Consider the following 17502-nt stretch of genomic DNA (forward strand, 5'->3'; position numbering starts at 1 on the left):
CCTCTATTCGCATATATGCACTCGTACCTTTGGGCGATTGGGCGAAGCACCACCAAAGGGTGAAAGGGAAGAAATTTTTCTATCACAGCTGTGACTGTTCTGGACAGTCTGTCTTGCCTGGGATATCGTAGTCCAATCAGCGCCGAGTTGTGTTCCGTACAGTACCGCCCCTTTCGGGGCAATTTCAGTCTGATTGAAAATCGCCCCGGATTGCTCTGATAGACTCTCATGTTAAGGCTCTTTTTTTCGAACTGCAGGCGCTGCAATACAATCTGAATGGGTTCCGGGAGGGCTCGCACTTACGTGCTTGCGTCACACGTAACCTGGTGTTGCGATCTCGTCACCATGACTACCATTACCTCAGTTCGGAGCAACTCCATCGTGTAATCAGGATAAATTAGCAACTTAAGAATTAGGGCCACCCAGACCAAATCTACAAAGGGGGGGAAATCATATAAGTTACAAGTAAATTACAAGTAAGTAATGTAATTTTTAAATAGTGAATTGTGATTGCACTTATTGTATCTCCCTGATTGTTTAATTGTACTTCTTTATTCATTGCACATCAGCCCCGATGCCAATATTTATTCTGGATCTGCTGCAACTAAAATAAAATGCTATCTGATGAAGACTGAATGAAATTGTTAGTGTGAAGGCTTTACTTCATTTTATGATTAATGGTAAGGCTGCTCTCTTTCCATGTTCAAGAGATTTGGCAGGAGTCGCCACTGATGCACTCGTCTAATGTGGATGACAAAATGCGTACGGCTGCTGCCCACGTGTCGGAAGGGGCGTGGGCTAGCTTCGTTCTCCTCAAATCAGAGCGGGGGTCGGCATTAGTGGAGAGGAAGCATGACGCAAAAAGTCGGGAGAAAATGTATAAACAAATATATATACATACGTATATATATATATATATATGTATGTATATATATATATATATATATATATATATATATATAAATTAAAATTAAATATTGTATTAGTATTAGTATCTAAAATACTATCTAGTGCACTATGTAGGGAACCTAAATCCGTTAACTAACACGCTACCTAAAGCATTATGTAAGAAACACAAGTTTTTTTATTTAATTTATCTATTATCTAGTACACTATCTAGTGCACTAAGTATGGAACATACATTCTTTTCTAATATACAATCTAGTGCACTATGTAGGGAACATAAATCAATCATCTTTCACACCCTCTAGTGCACTATGTAGTACACATTTGTGACGGGAACAGTTAGCTTAGTAGCTCAGTTAGCAGCTCCTAAAAGTTGTTATTACCCATATCCTTTGGTGTGTGCGAGAGGTTTTATAGTTTGTTTGTTTTTTTGTTTTTTTGGCTTGGGGGGTCGGGGTCGAGGTCCGGGGGTACCTCCCTGAAATGAGTTTTTGGGATGTCTGGTTTCGTCGCGACCCTGACCAGCGGTTTGTGAAAGTGAATGAAGAAAACCCGGTCCAGCGGTATAGACACTTTTTCAAACGTCTTCGTCAATGTTCTCACACTCCAAGTCTACAGATGGCGCTGTACCAGGAAGTGGATCTGCTGAGCTCGGACCAAAAGCAGCTGTTGTGGTGCAGACTGGGCTGTGTTTTAGTAATGAATAATGTTTTTGTAAAAATAATTATGTAAAATATTATTTAATACAAAAGTAACGTTTAAATACATTATAGTCTTTACTGCGCAGAGCTCTTTTAAGGTAAGCTCCTGTCATTAACCGCAGTTTAATAAAGCTTGTTAAAATGGCCTTTCCTGTATCCGCTATTGCTAAATGTATTCATCTTGACGCTTATTGTTGTGTTCAAATGTCTGTTCCACATTAACATTACTAAATACCCTACTGGTGCCATTACTGTACTATTAATACTTTACTGATACTATCCTAAAGTACTGTTAAATACAGCAGTTTGGAAGAGAGGTAGACTGTCATAACTAAGCTTCTCATTATAAGCAGTGTCTGACAGATGACTTCTCAGTGCAGAATTTAAACAAATACGAGCTGTTACTGCTCATACCTGTATATTAAGAAGCTGTCAGGTTTTTTAACCAGTCAGTTATAATTGGTATATCTATTAATGATAGCCTTTGTTTTGATTATGCAATAACGCGTTTGCATTTATGGTTTGGTGTTATGACGTCACACTCTGGCTGTCCACCTTATGCCCAGCGTCACTCTAGCTACCCAACAAGCGCCTTCTCTATTGTAGAATTAGTGTTAAGTTGTTGTGTGCTGGAATACCACAGGTATACGTTTAAATGTTGAGGTAAAAGAACAGAAAGGGAATGAGGTCTGTTTATTTTTTACAGACTGTTCATGATTAACTTAAGTAAGAATGTACCAGTCTGTATTACAAACAGCACCACATGCTCACAATACAGATTAAAATAAATAAATAAATGTACACACTTCAAGAAAAAAACATACATAGAAAAAAACATTTAATAACTTTTTGTAATAATGATGTCTCACTAGTGGCTATGAGGGTGAATTCATATCAGTCTTTCAGTTCTTTAACTATTGGCTTAATACAGGGGTTGGACAATGAAACTGAAACACCTGTCATTTTAGTGTGGGAGGTTTCATGGCTAAATTGGACCAGTCTGGTGGCCAATCTTCATTAATTGCACATTGCACCAGTAAGAGCAGAGTGTGAAGGTTCAATTAGCAGGGTAAGAGGACAGTTTTGCTAAAAATATTGCAATGCACACAACATTATGGGTGACATACCAGAGTTCAAAAGAGGACAAATTGTTGGTGCACGTCTTGCTGGCGCATCTGTGACCAAGACAGCAAGTCTTTGTGATGTATCAAGAGCCACGGTATCCAGGGTAATGTCAGCATACCACCAAGAAGGACAAACCACATCCAACAGGATTAACTGTGGACGCAAGAGGAAGCTGTCTGAAAGGGATGTTCGGGTGCTAACCCGGATTTTATCCAAAAAACATTAAACCACGGCTGCCCAAATCACGGCAGAATTAAATGTGCACCTCAACTCTCCTGTTTCCTCCAGAACTGTCCGTCGGGAGCTCCACAGGGTCAATATACACGGCCGGGCTGCTATAGCCAAACCTTTGGTCACTCGTGCCAATGCCAAACGTCGGTTGGTGCAAGGAGCGCAAATCTTGGGCTGTGGACAATGTGAACCATGTATTGTTCTCTGATGAGTCCACCTTTACTGTTTTCCCCACATCCGGGAGAGTTACGGTGTGGAGAAGCCCCAAAGAAGCGTACCACCCAGACTGTTGCATGCCCAGAGTGAAGCATGGGGGTGGATCAGTGATGGTTTGGGCTGCCATATCATGGCATTCCCTTGGCCCAATACTTGTGCTAGATGGGCGCGTCACTGCCAAGGACTACCGAACCATTCTGGAGGACCATGTGCATCCAATGGTTCAAACATTGTATCCTGAAGGCGGTGCCGTGTATCAGGATGACAATGCACCAATACACACAGCAAGACTGGTGAAAGATTGGTTTGATGAACATGAAAGTGAAGTTGAACATCTCCCATGGCCTGCACAGTCACCAGATCTAAATATTATTGAGCCACTTTGGGGTGTTTTGGAGAAGCGAGTCAGGAAACGTTTTCCTCCACCAGCATCACGTAGTGACCTGCCCACTATCCTGCAAGAAGAATGGCTTAAAATCCCTCTGACCACTGTGCAGGACTTGTATTTGTCATTTCCAAGACGAATTGACGCTGTATTGGCCGCAAAAGGAGGCCCTACACCATACTAATAAATTATTGTGGTCCCTAAAACCAGGTGTTTCAGTTTCATTGTCCAACCCCTGTATAAGGCTTTAATATTCACACATAAAAATAAAAGAATCACCAAATCCAGATCAGATGTCCAGTTTCCATATAAGAATATTTATTGATTCATACAAGCAATTTTAAGGACATACGATAACATAATCAGGTGCTCGGGTGGTGCAGTAGTTACGTCAACCCACCACTGCTGAGATCTGGGTGTTGAATCTGAGTGGTGCTACACACAGACATGATTGGCGGGATTGGTGTATTGGGATGGGTATTGTTGCCTTGCACCCTGTGTTTCTAGACCCTGACCAGGATTAAGAGGTTGAAAATGAAATCAACCAGCTGTTATTAGTTGATGGTTTTACCAATAACTGACAAGCATCTACACACATTCATCACATGAAAGTGTAACATGCATCAAACATGTTTTTAACTACAATTTACTGTTTTTCATTAAATAATGTGGCATAATGTAAAACATTCAACATGAACATTTAACATTTCCAATTTTGTTGTGCAAGTGTACAAGTACAATGTGCAATGACAATAAAGGATTCTTATTTGTATTCGTAATAAACACTGAGCAGAACCAGTTTAGCATTAACACAAAGTAGGTAGTGAACACTGTTTCAAGCGCTATTCAAAATGCATATTATAATGCTCTTTCTGACTGTTAGTGTTGTAATTATACGATTATAAGCAGTGTTTTACCTTTATAGTGACGACATGGCACACAATCGCCGCATCATTTTTGTAAAGAAATAAAGTTATACACGGATCCACAGTGCAGAGCTTAATGTGCAAATTCAATACTGACACAAAACACTTCACTGTTTGTAATGTTAATGTGTAATAGTTCTGTCATTATGTTTTCCTGTTTGGGGTAAAACGGGTAAAACACACAAGAAAACTCAAAATAGAATTTAGCTCTTAATGCAGATGAAGCACCAGCTGTTTGAAATGAATTCAGATGACATTTTTAACTGACAGCATTAACAGAAAAGCAATTTCTTCATCACTTATTGGTTGACTGGTTAACCATTACCATCCCTAAATGCAACCATACAATTATAACATGCTTGCTATTTAGCCAGTGTTTCTGTCATGTTTTTATTTTTAGCAGTAAAGATTGTGGTGAATTAAAGACTCATTGAAAGAATGTGTATAACATGATTACCAGAAGGACTGTAAACAAGAAGGCTCGGCTCTGTGGTTTTTTAAATGCTGTAATATAGCTGTTATATTGCTGCCTACATGTTTTGTTTCTAGGTAGCAAGATGACCGCCATAAAGCACGCTCTCCAGAGGGACATTTTTACTCCGAATGATGAGCGCTTGCTCAGCATCGTCAATGTCTGCAAGGCAGGGAAGAAGAAGAAGAACTGTTTCCTGTGTGCCACAGGTATACCAAAAATCTACAAAACTATTCACATTTGCCTTTTTACTTATCAGGGAATCAGCATTGGTTATAAAGAGTTTCGAACTGGGATGTTGTTCTTGTCAAACTGCAGGTGAAGTACAGAGAGTCACTGAAACAATCTGGATTTACTTTTGTACTAAAATGATTGCCAAATTCTTTCAATCATTAGCCGACTGTTATGGTCGACTGTTAATAGATCATGCCCACCTAAATGTATGTACATTAATTGATTATTTTATAAGCTGCATCTACCATACAGATAAACTGTTGCTCTGTTATCAAATAATCAATGAATGTATGTACCAGATCAGTTTACCTAATAAATTGCTTGGTGAGTGTATATATATATATACAGTGTATCACAAAAGTGAGTACACCCCTCACATTTCTGCAAATATTTCATTATATCTTTTCATGGGACAACACTATAGACATGAAACTTGGATATAACTTAGAGTAGTCAGTGTACAGCTTGTATAGCAGTGTAGATTTACTGTCTTCTGAAAATAACTCAACACACAGCCATTAATGTCTAAATAGCTGGCAACATAAGTGAGTACACCCCACAGTGAACATGTCCAAATTGTGCCCAAATGTGTCGTTGTCCCTCCCTGGTGTCATGTGTCAAGGTCCCAGGTGTAAATGGGGAGCAGGGCTGTTAAATTTGGTGTTTTGGGTACAATTCTCTCATACTGGCCACAGGATATTCAACATGGCACCTCATGGCAAAGAACTCTCTGAGGATGTGAGAAATAAAATTGTTGCTCTCCACAAAGATGGCCTGGGCTATAAGAAGATTGCTAACACCCTGAAACTGAGCTACAGCATGGTGGCCAAGGTCATACAGCGGTTTTCCAGGACAGGTTCCACTCGGAACAGGCTTCGCCAGGGTCGACCAAAGAAGTTGAGTCCACGTGTTCGGCGTCATATCCAGAGGTTGGCTTTAAAAAATAGACACATGAGTGCTGCCAGCATTGCTGCAGAGGTTGAAGACGTGGGAGGTCAGCCTGTCAGTGCTCAGACCATACGCCGCACACTGCATCAACTCGGTCTGCATGGTCGTCATCCCAGAAGGAAGCTGACGCACAACAAAGCCAGCAAACAGTTTGCTGAAGACAAGCAGTCCAAGAACATGGATTACTGGAATGCCCTGTTGTCTGACGAGACCAAGATAAACTTGTTTGGCTCAGATGGTGTCCAGCATGTGTGGCGGTGCCCTGGTGAGAAGTACCAAGACAACTGTATCTTGCCTACAGTCAAGCATGGTGGTGGTAGCATCATGGTCTTGGGCTGCATGAGTGTTGCTGGCACTGGGGAGCTGCAGTTCATTGAGGGAAACATGAATTCCAACATGTACTGTGACATTCTGAAACAGAGCATGATCCCCTCCCTTCGAAAACTGGCAGTTTTCCAACAGGATAACGACCCCAAACACAACCTCCAAGATGACAACTGCCTTGCTGAGGAAGCTGAAGGTAAAGGCGATGGACTAAACCCAATTGAGCACCTGTGGCGCATCCTCAAGTGGAAGGTGGAGGAGTTCAAGGTGTCTAACATCCACCAGCTCCGTGATGTCATCATGGAGGAGTGGAAGAGGGTTCCAGTAGTAACCTGTGCAGCTCTGGTGAATTCCATGCCCAGGAGGGTTAAGGCAGTGCTGGATAATAATGGTGGTCACACAAAATATTGACACTTTGGGCACAATTTGGACATGTTCACTGTGGGGTGTACTCACTTATGTTGCCAGCCATTTAGACATTAATGGCTGTGTGTTGAGCTATTTTCAGAAGACAGTAAATCTACACTGCTATACAAGTTGTACACTGACTACTCTAAGTTATATCCAAGTTTCATGTCTATAGTGTTGTCCCATGAAAAGATATAATAAAATATTTGCAGAAATGTGAGGGGTGTACTCACTTTTGTGATATACAGTGTATCACAAAAGTGAGTACACCCCTCACATTTCTGCAGATATTTAAGTATATCTTTTCATTTGACAACACTGACAAAATGACACTTTGACACAATGAAAAGTAGTCTGTGTGCAGCTTATATAAGAGTGTAAATTTATTCTTCCCTCAAAATAACTCAATATACAGCCATTAATGTCTAAACCACCGGCAACAAAAGTGAGTACACCCCTTAGTGAAAGTTCCTGAAGTGTCAATATTTTGTGTGGCCACCATTATTTCCCAGAACTGCCTTAACTCTCCTGGGCATGGAGTTTACCAGAGCTTCACAGGTTGCCACTGGAATGCTTTTCCACTCCTCCATGACGACATCACGGAGCTGGCGGATATTCGAGACTTTGCGCTCCTCCACCTTCCGCTTGAGGATGCCCCAAAGATGTTCTATTGGGTTTAGGTCTGGAGACATGCTTGGCCAGTCCATCACCTTTACCCTCAGCCTCTTCAATAAAGCAGTGGTCGTCTTAGAGGTGTGTTTGGAGTCATTATCATGCTGGAACACTGCCCTGCGACCCAGTTTCTGGAGGGAGGGGATCATGCTCTGCTCAGTATTTCACAGTACATATTGGAGTTCATGTGTCCCTCAATGAAATGTAACTCCCCAACACCTGCTGCACTCATGCATCCCCAGACCATGGCATTCCCACCACCATGCTTGACTGTAGGCATGACACACTTATCTTTGTACTCCTCACCTGATTGCCGCCACACATGCTTGAGACCATCTGAACCAAACAAATTAATCTTGGTCTCATCAGACCATAGTTTGCTGAAGACATGTCAACAAAGGACATGGATTACTGGAACCATGTACTGTTTGCGGGCTTTCTTGTGTAGAGACTTCAGAAGAGGCTTCCTTCTGGGGTGACAGCCATGCAGACCAATTTGATGTAGTGTGCGGCGTATGGTCTGAGCACTGACAGGCTGACCCCCCACCTTTTCAATCTCTGCAGCAATGCTGACAGCACTCCTGCGCCTATCTTTCAAAGACAGCAGTTGGATGTGACGCTGAGCACGTGCACTCAGCTTCTTTGGACGACCAACGCGAGGTCTGTTCTGAGTGGACCCTGCTCTTTTAAAACGCTGGATGATCTTGGCCACTGTGCTGCAGCGCAGTTTCAGGGTGTTGGCAATCTTCTTGTAGCCTTGGCCATCTTCATGTAGCGCAACAATTCGTCTTTTAAGATCCTCAGAGAGTTCTTTGCCATGAGGTGCCATGTTGGAACTTTCAGTGACCAGTATGAGAGAGTGTGAGAGCTGTACTACTAAATTGAACACACCTGCTCCCTATGCACACCTGAGACCTAGTAACACTAACAAATCACATGACATTTTGGAGGGAAAATGACAAGCAGTGCTCAATTTGGACATTTAGGGGTGTAGTCTCTTAGGGGTGTACTCACTTTTGTTGCCGGTGGTTTAGACATTAATGGCTGTATATTGAGTTATTTTGAGGGAAGAATAAATTTACACTGTTATATAAGCTGCACACAGACTACTTTTCATTGTCTCAAAGTGTCATTTTGTCAGTGTTGTCCCATGAAAAGATATACTTAAATATCTGCAGAAATGTGAGGGGTGTACTCACTTTTGTGATACACTGTATATATATATACACAGGGGTTGGACAAAATAACTGAAACACCTGTCATTTTAGTGTGGGAGGTTTCATGGCTAAATTGGACCAGTCTGGTGGCCAATCTTCATTAATTGCACATTGCACCAGTAAGAGCAGAGTGTGAAGGTTCAATTAGCAGGGTAAGAGCACAGTTTTGCTTAAAATATTGCAATGCACACAACATTATGGGTGACATACCAGAGTTCAAAAGAGGACAAATTGTTGGTGCACGTCTTGCTGGCGCATCTGTGACCAAGACAGCAAGTCTTTGTGATGTATCAAGAGCCACGGTATCCAGGGTAATGTCAGCATACCACCAAGAAGGACAAACCACATCCAACAGGATTAACTGTGGACGCAAGAGGAAGCTGTCTGAAAGGGATGTTCGGGTGCTAACCCGGATTGTATCCAAAAAACATAAAACCACGGCTGCCCAAATCACGGCAGAATTAAATGTGCACCTCAACTCTCCTGTTTCCACCAGAACTGTCCGTCGGGAGCTCCACAGGGTCAATATACACGGCCGGGCTGCTATAGCCAAACCTTTGGTCACTCGTGCCAATGCCAAACGTCGGTTTCAATGGTGCAAGGAGCGCAAATCTTGGGCTGTGGACAATGTGAAACATGTATTGTTCTCTGATGAGTCCACCTTTACTGTTTTCCCCACATCCGGGAGAGTTACGGTGTGGAGAAGCCCCAAAGAAGCGTACCACCCAGACTGTTGCATGCCCAGAGTGAAGCATGGGGGTGGATCCGTGATGGTTTGGGCTGCCATATCATGGCATTCCCTTGGCCCAATACTTGTGCTAGATGGGCGCGTCACTGCCAAGGACTACCGAACCATTCTGGAGGACCATGTGCATCCAATGGCGGTGCCGTGTATCAGGATGACAATGCACCAATACACACAGCAAGAATACACAAGTGAAAGATTGGTTTGATGAACATGAAAGTGAAGTTGAACATCTCCCATGGCCTGCACAGTCACCAGATCTAAATATTATTGAGCCACTTTGGGGTGTTTTGGAGAAGCGAGTCAGGAAACGTTTTCCTCCACCAGCATCACGTAGTGACCTGGCCACTATCCTGCAAGAAGAATGGCTTAAAATCCCTCTGACCACTGTGCAGGACTTGTATATAATAATAATAATAATAATACATTTAATTTGTAATGCACTTTACATTTGTGTACAAATCTCAAAGTGCCACAAGACAAAGACATCACTACAATTAATAAATAAATAAATAAATAAAATAGCTACAATCACTACATAAATTAAAAATTATTCATAGGTTCTGCTAAAAAGAAAGGTTTTGAGTCTCTTCTTAAAAGTCCCAATCGGCTGTGGTGCCCTCAAATGGTCAGGGAGGGATATGTCATTTCCAAGACGAATTGACGCTGTATTGGCCGCAAAAGGAGGCCCTACACCATACTAATAAATTATTGTGGTCTAAAACCAGGTGTTTCAGTTATTTTGTCCAACCCCTGTATATATATATACAGTGTATCACAAAAGTGAGTACACCCCTCACATTTCTGCAAATATTTTATTATATCTTTTCATGGGAAAACACTATAGACATGAAACTTGGATATAACTTAGAGTAGTCAGTGTACAACTTGTATAGCAGTGTAGATTTACTGTCTTCTGAAAATAACTCAACACACAGCCATTAATGTCTAAATGGCTGGCAACATAAGTGAGTACACCCCACAGTGAACATGTCCAAATTGTGCCCAAAGTGTCAATATTTTGTGTGACCACCATTATTATCCAGCACTGCCTTAACCGTCCTGGGCATGGAATTCACCAGAGCTGCACAGGTTGCTACTGGAATCCTCTTCCACTCCTCCATGATGACATCACGGAGCTGGTGGATGTTAGACACCTTGAACTCCTTCACCTTCCACTTGAGGATGCGCCACAGGTGCTCAATTGGGTTTAGTCCATCACCTTTACCTTCAGCTTCCTCAGCAAGGCAGTTGTCATCTTGGAGGTTGTGTTTGGGGTCGTTATCCTATTGGAAAACTGCCATGAGGCCCAGTTTTTGAAGGGAGGGGATCATGCTCTGTTATAGAATGTCACAGTACATGTTGGAATTCATGTTTCCCTCAATGAACTGCAGCTCCCCAGTGCCAGCAACACTCATGCAGCCCAAGACCATGATGCTACCACCACCATGCTTGACTGTAGGCAAGATACAGTTGTCTTGGTACTTCTCACCAGGGCGCCGCCACACATGCTGGACACCATCTGAGCCAAACAAGTTTATCTTGGTCTCGTCAGACCACAGGGCATTCCAGTAATCCATGTTCTTGGACTGCTTGTCTTCAGCAAACTGTTTGCGGGCTTTCTTGTGCGTCAGCTTCCTTCTGGGATGACGACAATGCAGGCCGAGTTGATGCAGTGTGCGGCGTATGGTCTGAGCACTGACAGGCTGACCTCCCACGTCTTCAACCTCTGCAGCAATGCTGGCAGCACTCATGTGTCTATTTTTTAAAGCCAACCTCTGGATATGACGCCGAACACGTGGACTCAACTTCTTTGGTCAACCCTGGCGAAGCCTGTTCCGAGTGGAACCTGTCCTGGAAAACCGCTGTATGACCTTGGCCACCATGCTGTAGCTCAGTTTCAGGGTGTTAGCAATCTTCTTATAGCCCAGGCCATCTTTGTGGAGAGCAACAATACTATTTCTCACATCCTCAGAGAGTTCTTTGCCATGAGGTGCCATGTTGAATATCCAGTGGCCAGTATGAGAGAATTGTACCCAAAACACCAAATTTAACAGCCCTGCTCCCCATTTACACCTGGGACCTTGACACATGACACCAGGGAGGGACAACGACACATTTGGGCACAATTTGGACATGTTCACTGTGGGGTGTACTCACTTATGTTGCCAGCTATTTAGACATTAATGGCTGTGTGTTGAGTTATTTTCAGAAGACAGTAAATCTACACTGCTATACAAGCTGTATACTGACTACTCTAAGTTATATCCAAGTTTCATGTCTATAGTGTTGTCCCATGAAAAGATATAATGAAATATTTGCAGAAATGTGAGGGGTGTACTCACTTTTGTGATACACTGTATATATATATATATATATATATATATATATATATATATATATAATAATTTTGCTTTGTCACAGTTGTTTGAAGTCATTGTCCTGTTTGTGTTTTAGTGACCACAGAGCGTCCTGTGCAGGTCAAGGTGGTAAAGGTAAAGAAGTCGGACAAAGGAGACTTTTACAAGAGACAAATGGCATGGGAGCTTCGTGACTTATCAGAGGTTGATGCCAAAGATGCCACCAAGGTTAGAGCGTAAATGTAAAATAATTGAAAAAGGGAGTTCTCAAAGCTGTAACTATATTATATGTATCTGAAATGTTTTCCACAACTAATATTTTACTTCACTGTTATTGTTATTATTTAATCAAAGTTCCTGGGTTTGTGTGCAGTTTGACTCATATTGGTGACCGAGTGTTTCTTATAAAGGTATAAACGGGAGCTCAGGTGGCGCACTAGCACACCAGCGAAAGGATTCTGAACACCCGGGTTTGGGTTTCGGCTCTGCTGCTGGTCGGCAGGGCACCATCTGGCAGGAACAATTGGCAGTGCCAGCAGCAGACAAGATTGGCCACTGAGTCTGCTGTGTGGGAAAAGGCCTGACTTAGTGAGTGGGTTCTTCTGTGGATGTGCCCCCTCTGCTCACCTGCTAGGGGCGGGGTCTCGCAGTATGCATGAGGGGAGCCAGGTACACCTTAACTGGTCAGCAGAGGTCTTAATTGCCCAGCGATGGGGAACCCTGTTTTAGCCATTATCCCTTCCCCTACAGACACACAGCCAGTAGTGTGTCTATGTAAGCAGAGCTGAGATTCTACCTCAAGAACTTGAAATCAGCATGTTTTACCGCTGTGCGACCTGCGTGTCCATATACCTCACTCTTTTTGTTGATCTTCCTTTGCCCTGTGCCTGTAGGAGAACCCAGAGTTTGACCTGCACTTTGAGAAGGTGTATCGTTGGGTGGCTAGCAGCACAGCGGAGAAGAACTCATTTATCTCCTGCATCTGGAAACTAAATCAGCGCTACCTGAGGAAAAAGGTGGAATTTGTCAATGTTAGCTCTCAGCTGCTGGAAGGTAAAGTTTCTTCAAACCAAAAGCTATTGTATATTGCTATTGTGCATGTGAATATTGATTTAAATGGTTCTGATTTGTAACTATAAGGATGCATGTAGTACGAGCTTAGTAAAGCATTCAGTGCATGCAGCATAGCTGGGAATGATTTGGAATTGTTATTAATGCAGCCAGAGTTCTTTAAGAAAACACATAACACTTTTCTCTTCATGTATCTTTTACTAAGTGGCTTTATAACCTTGCTCTGTTCTGCACTCTTTTCCTCAATTCTTTCACTGGCCAGAGCTTCCAGAAGGTTGGTACTCTACCTGCTGTTCCACAGTCATTTTCATTTCCATTCATATTTTTATTTTCCGTTCTTTCTTTCATGAGTGATTCATGAGGATTTTCTTCTGTTTGATTTTAACTTAATTTATCTACACTTGTTTTGACATTGTTATGTGCATATAATTACTGACTCTGTATGTGAGTGTATGTATTTGCATTTACATTTATTCATTTTGTGTGTATGAGTAAAAGAGTAGGTGTAAACATGTACATTTCCTAACATTTCAGTTAATACTGATCAAACAAAGGATGCACCAACCCAATTTGTGGAGGCAACATTCATAGCAAAGCTGTATTGGGGCAATAACCAGTTATGAACTAATATTGAGACAATATTGACTTTATTGACCATATTGTTTATGGAATCAGTTATCTAAATCTTAAGAGACTTGGACTCACTCACACTGTCCAAAGCATGATTAAAGACTTGGTTCTTTGACAGAACCAGTAGCAGCAGTGTATATAGAGTTGCAATAGAAATAGAAATAATTAATTTTAAGAAAATAAGGATAAAATAACTTTTCTGCAGAGCTAGATTTGGCCTACTGTTGTCTGTATGACCTACAGTTGGGTGACAACATGATTAATCTATTGGAACTCAATAATCACCCTTAATTTGCTTCAGCTGTGGTGTGTTATATAATAGCCATCTATAGATTAACATGTTCCATGTATGACAGCCATGGTAAAAACTAAGGAGCTGTCACAAAAACTGACCAAAAGGGCAGTGGGTATAAGAAGATTTTTGAGACACCATTGGGAGTATTGTATATGATGCTGCACCAAACCTGCCTGGCTGTGGGAGGAAGTCCAAATCTGCATCCAGGGCCTAAGCAGTCTCATCAGGACAGTAAAGAAAAACCCAAAAGACGTACAGGATGACCTGATGAATGCTGGGACGAATGTGTCAGTCGCAACCATAAGAAGTCACTGCAGAGATCTTGAGTGCTCTATTTTGATTCTCAGCTCTGCTATCTGTCCTTATACAAAGTATTGGACTGGTGCATACCTTTAACAAAGTGACCAACATACACCTTGACCCTACACATAATACTGTCCAATTAACTGTGTGTGTGTGTGTGTTGTAGATGCAATAACAGATTATTAGAATCATTTGCCGTAGCTGTCCTGCAGTTGTTTCATAACTCATGCCTTTTTCACAGAGTCAGTCCCCAGTGGTGAGAGCCAGAGTGTTGCCGGTGGCGATGAGGATGCTCTGGACGATTACCAGGAGCTGAATGCTCGTGAGGAGCAGGATATCGAGAACATGATGAGGGTTTGTGAGTACGCCATCTCCAATGCTGAGGCCTTTGCTGAGAAACTTTCTGGCGAGCTCCAGGTCTTGGATGGTGTAAGTATCTGTGATTAAGACTCATGGTGTTCATCACTGTTTTTTTCAGCATGCTTTTTCCCATACACATTTCTCTTAGATAACTGTTTTCCCAACTTTTCAGGCCAACATCCAGTCGATCATGGCATCAGAGAAACAGGTGAACATCTTGATGCAACTTCTAGATGAGGCACTGGGTGAGGTGGACGCCATTGAGGGAAAGCTGCTAAGCTATGAGGAGATGCTGCAGAGTGTCAAGGACCAGATGGACCAGATCTCCCAGAGCAACCGCATCATTCAGATTAGCAACACTAACAATGGGAAACTCCTTGACGAAATCCAATTTCTGGTGGTAAGAGACTATAGTAGGCTTGGGATAGGGGCATCAAAATGACAGAGGATAGACAAAAACACCCACTATTTGCACTATGCTCTTTTAACTATTCCACAACAAGGTGCCATTTCTAAAATCAAAGTAATCAATGTACTTTCTTGACTGTCATGTCATACCCATTCCCTGAAAGGGTATGTATTCTTTCAGTTTTTGATTTGATTTGAAATCAGATTTATGACTTTCACATTATTATGGGTGGTTAGGTGTAGATTGGGTGCTGAAGTGGTAAACTGCGCTAGCTCAGTACCACTAGGATCCAGGGTTCAAATCCAGCGGCGCTATCGGGCGGTTAGGCATCTACATACAGACATGATTGTCTATGTCTGAGGAAGGGGGATGGATGAAGCCCCATGTTGGATTGGTGTCCTTTCCTGGTGGTGTTACTAAATTGTGCCTAGTGATTCTGTGGTAGCCGGACCCAAAATAAAACCAGGTTAACATTGGTGGTAAAACATGAAATTTAAGTGAAATGTGACAAAATATGGTAAAAATAGCAATTATATCACAGCACGTTAAAGTCCACAAAAAGTCAAGAGGTGTAAATTCTTTCTAAAGCCACTGTAGGATGGTCAGTAGGTAGTTTAACACACTTTTTGATTGTTGTTCTCTCTAGAACTACATGGATCTATCAAAAGGACACATCAGAGCTCTTCAGGAAGGTGACCTGTCCTCACCCAAAGGGATTGAAGCCTGTATTAATGCCTCTGAGGCTCTGCTGCAGTGCATGAACATTGCTCTCAGACCAGGTGCGTGTACAATATGCATTCAGAAAAACCCTCAGTAAATACAAACCCTATTTTCATAAAAGTTGGGACATTTTGTAAAGCACAGTGAAAGAAAGAATCTGTGATTTGTTCATTCTCTTGAAATGTTATTTAACTGATAAAAGAAGAAGAATGTTCTCACTGATCAACAACATTGTAAAATTCAAATTTAGAATTTGATGCCTGCAACACACTCCAAAAACTTGGAACTGAGATGGGTTTACCCCTGTGTTCCATTACCTTTTCTATTAATGAGACTTTAATGGTTTGGGAGGTGAGGACACTAATTGTTGCAGTTTTGCAAGTGTATTTTTTTGTTTTCATTTTTGCTTGATACAGGACTTTAGTTGTGCAACAGTTAGTGGTTGCCATTGTCTGATCAGGCAGGCTAGTCAAGCACACACATTCTGAGTCTCAAATGTTGGCTCTTGCGCCTTTCACTGATAACAGTCTGGATGGTCCTTTAAGTCATTGGCAATGAGAACTCGGTGTCCATTTTTCTCGAAAACAAGCTGAACTGTGGAATAATCTGACCACTGCACACGTTTCCACTGTCTTTTAGACCATCTGAAATGAACTTGGGCACAGAGAACTCTGAAGCATTTCTGTATACAATTGCTGTATGTATTTTGCTTTGTCTGATACAGTTTCAGGTTGCAGTGGAACACTGTGTTAATTGCTGAAGTACTACTGAACTCATGTTGGTATATTTATCACAGGAGCATGATGGTTTCTCATGCGGTGCTGTCTGAGAGCTCAAAGGTCACCCAAAATTAAGAGCAGTTTCTGGCTTTGCTCTACACATACTGAGATCTCTCCAGATTCCCTGAATGTTTTCACAATATTATGAACAGCAGATGGTTAAAGACTCCAAAATTCTTTTTAAAATGATTGGCAGTTCTTTTCTTGGTGAGCCACGACTCATCATTGCTTGTAAAGACTGATCCGTTGGCAGTCTTTTTGTGGAACACTTTGTGGAAAAATGTCTGTAAACTCTTATTTTGCCAACTTTTTTGGAGTGTGTTGCAGGCATCAAATTCTACTACTTTTATCATTTAACAAATGAATTAACAAATCAAAAACTCATCTTCTTATTGCATTTTACACAATGTCCCAAACTTTTTCCTAATGTTGGTTGCAAAGGTGAACCATATTAAGAAGCACCAACATTTACCAAACACAAGAGCAATTAATCTAATGCAACACCTTATAAACACTTGAATTAAATGATGTATAAAGCCAGAGACAAGTGACAGAATGGTATTTTTAACTAATCATCTAATCAAATGTTACACTTTGTAAAAGTTACAGCCGTTGTTCTGTTTGTCTTTTACTGTTATAATGTGAAATAGTCACCACAAAAGGTGCAAGTAGGTCATTTGATAAATGGCGGTAAATTCCTAGGCTAGACTGCATTTATACATAAAAAAGAAGCTTAGCTTGTGAACATGGAAACTTAGTGTACATCATGAAAAGATTTAAACTGGAGTTGTTTTCTTATTGGTTTCAACTGTTTGTGTGTATGTGTGTGTGTCAGGTCATGATAAGCTCTTGGCTGTAAAACAGCAGCAGCATTTGTTCGCTGATCTGAGAGACCTTTTTGCCAGACGCCTTACCAACCACCTCAACAATGTCTTTGTGCACCAGGTAACACAAACTGTCCTGTATTGTCTCTGTACCTCGTTATAATGTTCATTACCTCAGTGTGTTCATATTTTTATTTTTCTTGATTATTTTCTCACTGTTTCTATTTTTTCCTATGACATT

The 17502-nt window shown here is 41.6% G+C and overlaps 1 protein-coding gene across 4 annotated transcripts in view; it reads left to right on the top strand.

The window, feature by feature from the left end:
• The first annotated feature begins 1620 nt into the window (after nt 1-1620).
• exoc1 (exocyst complex component 1) overlaps nt 1621-17502 on the top strand; it is a 38345-nt gene continuing 22463 nt past the window's right edge. For all 4 annotated transcript variants that reach the window (XM_063002109.1, XM_063002110.1, XM_063002111.1 and 1 more), the window contains exons 1-8: nt 1621-1705; nt 5040-5171; nt 11968-12098; nt 12764-12923; nt 14411-14598; nt 14702-14929; nt 15585-15717; nt 17273-17382. In XM_063002109.1, coding sequence (XP_062858179.1) covers nt 5048-5171; nt 11968-12098; nt 12764-12923; nt 14411-14598; nt 14702-14929; nt 15585-15717; nt 17273-17382 — 1074 coding nt within the window. In that variant the 5' untranslated portion in view covers nt 1621-1705; nt 5040-5047. The remainder of the gene's footprint in view (nt 1706-5039; nt 5172-11967; nt 12099-12763; nt 12924-14410; nt 14599-14701; nt 14930-15584; nt 15718-17272; nt 17383-17502) is intronic.

This window comes from Trichomycterus rosablanca, chromosome 9, assembly GCF_030014385.1.
Source record: "Trichomycterus rosablanca isolate fTriRos1 chromosome 9, fTriRos1.hap1, whole genome shotgun sequence".
In the NCBI taxonomy this organism is placed as follows: Eukaryota; Metazoa; Chordata; class Actinopteri; order Siluriformes; family Trichomycteridae; genus Trichomycterus; species Trichomycterus rosablanca.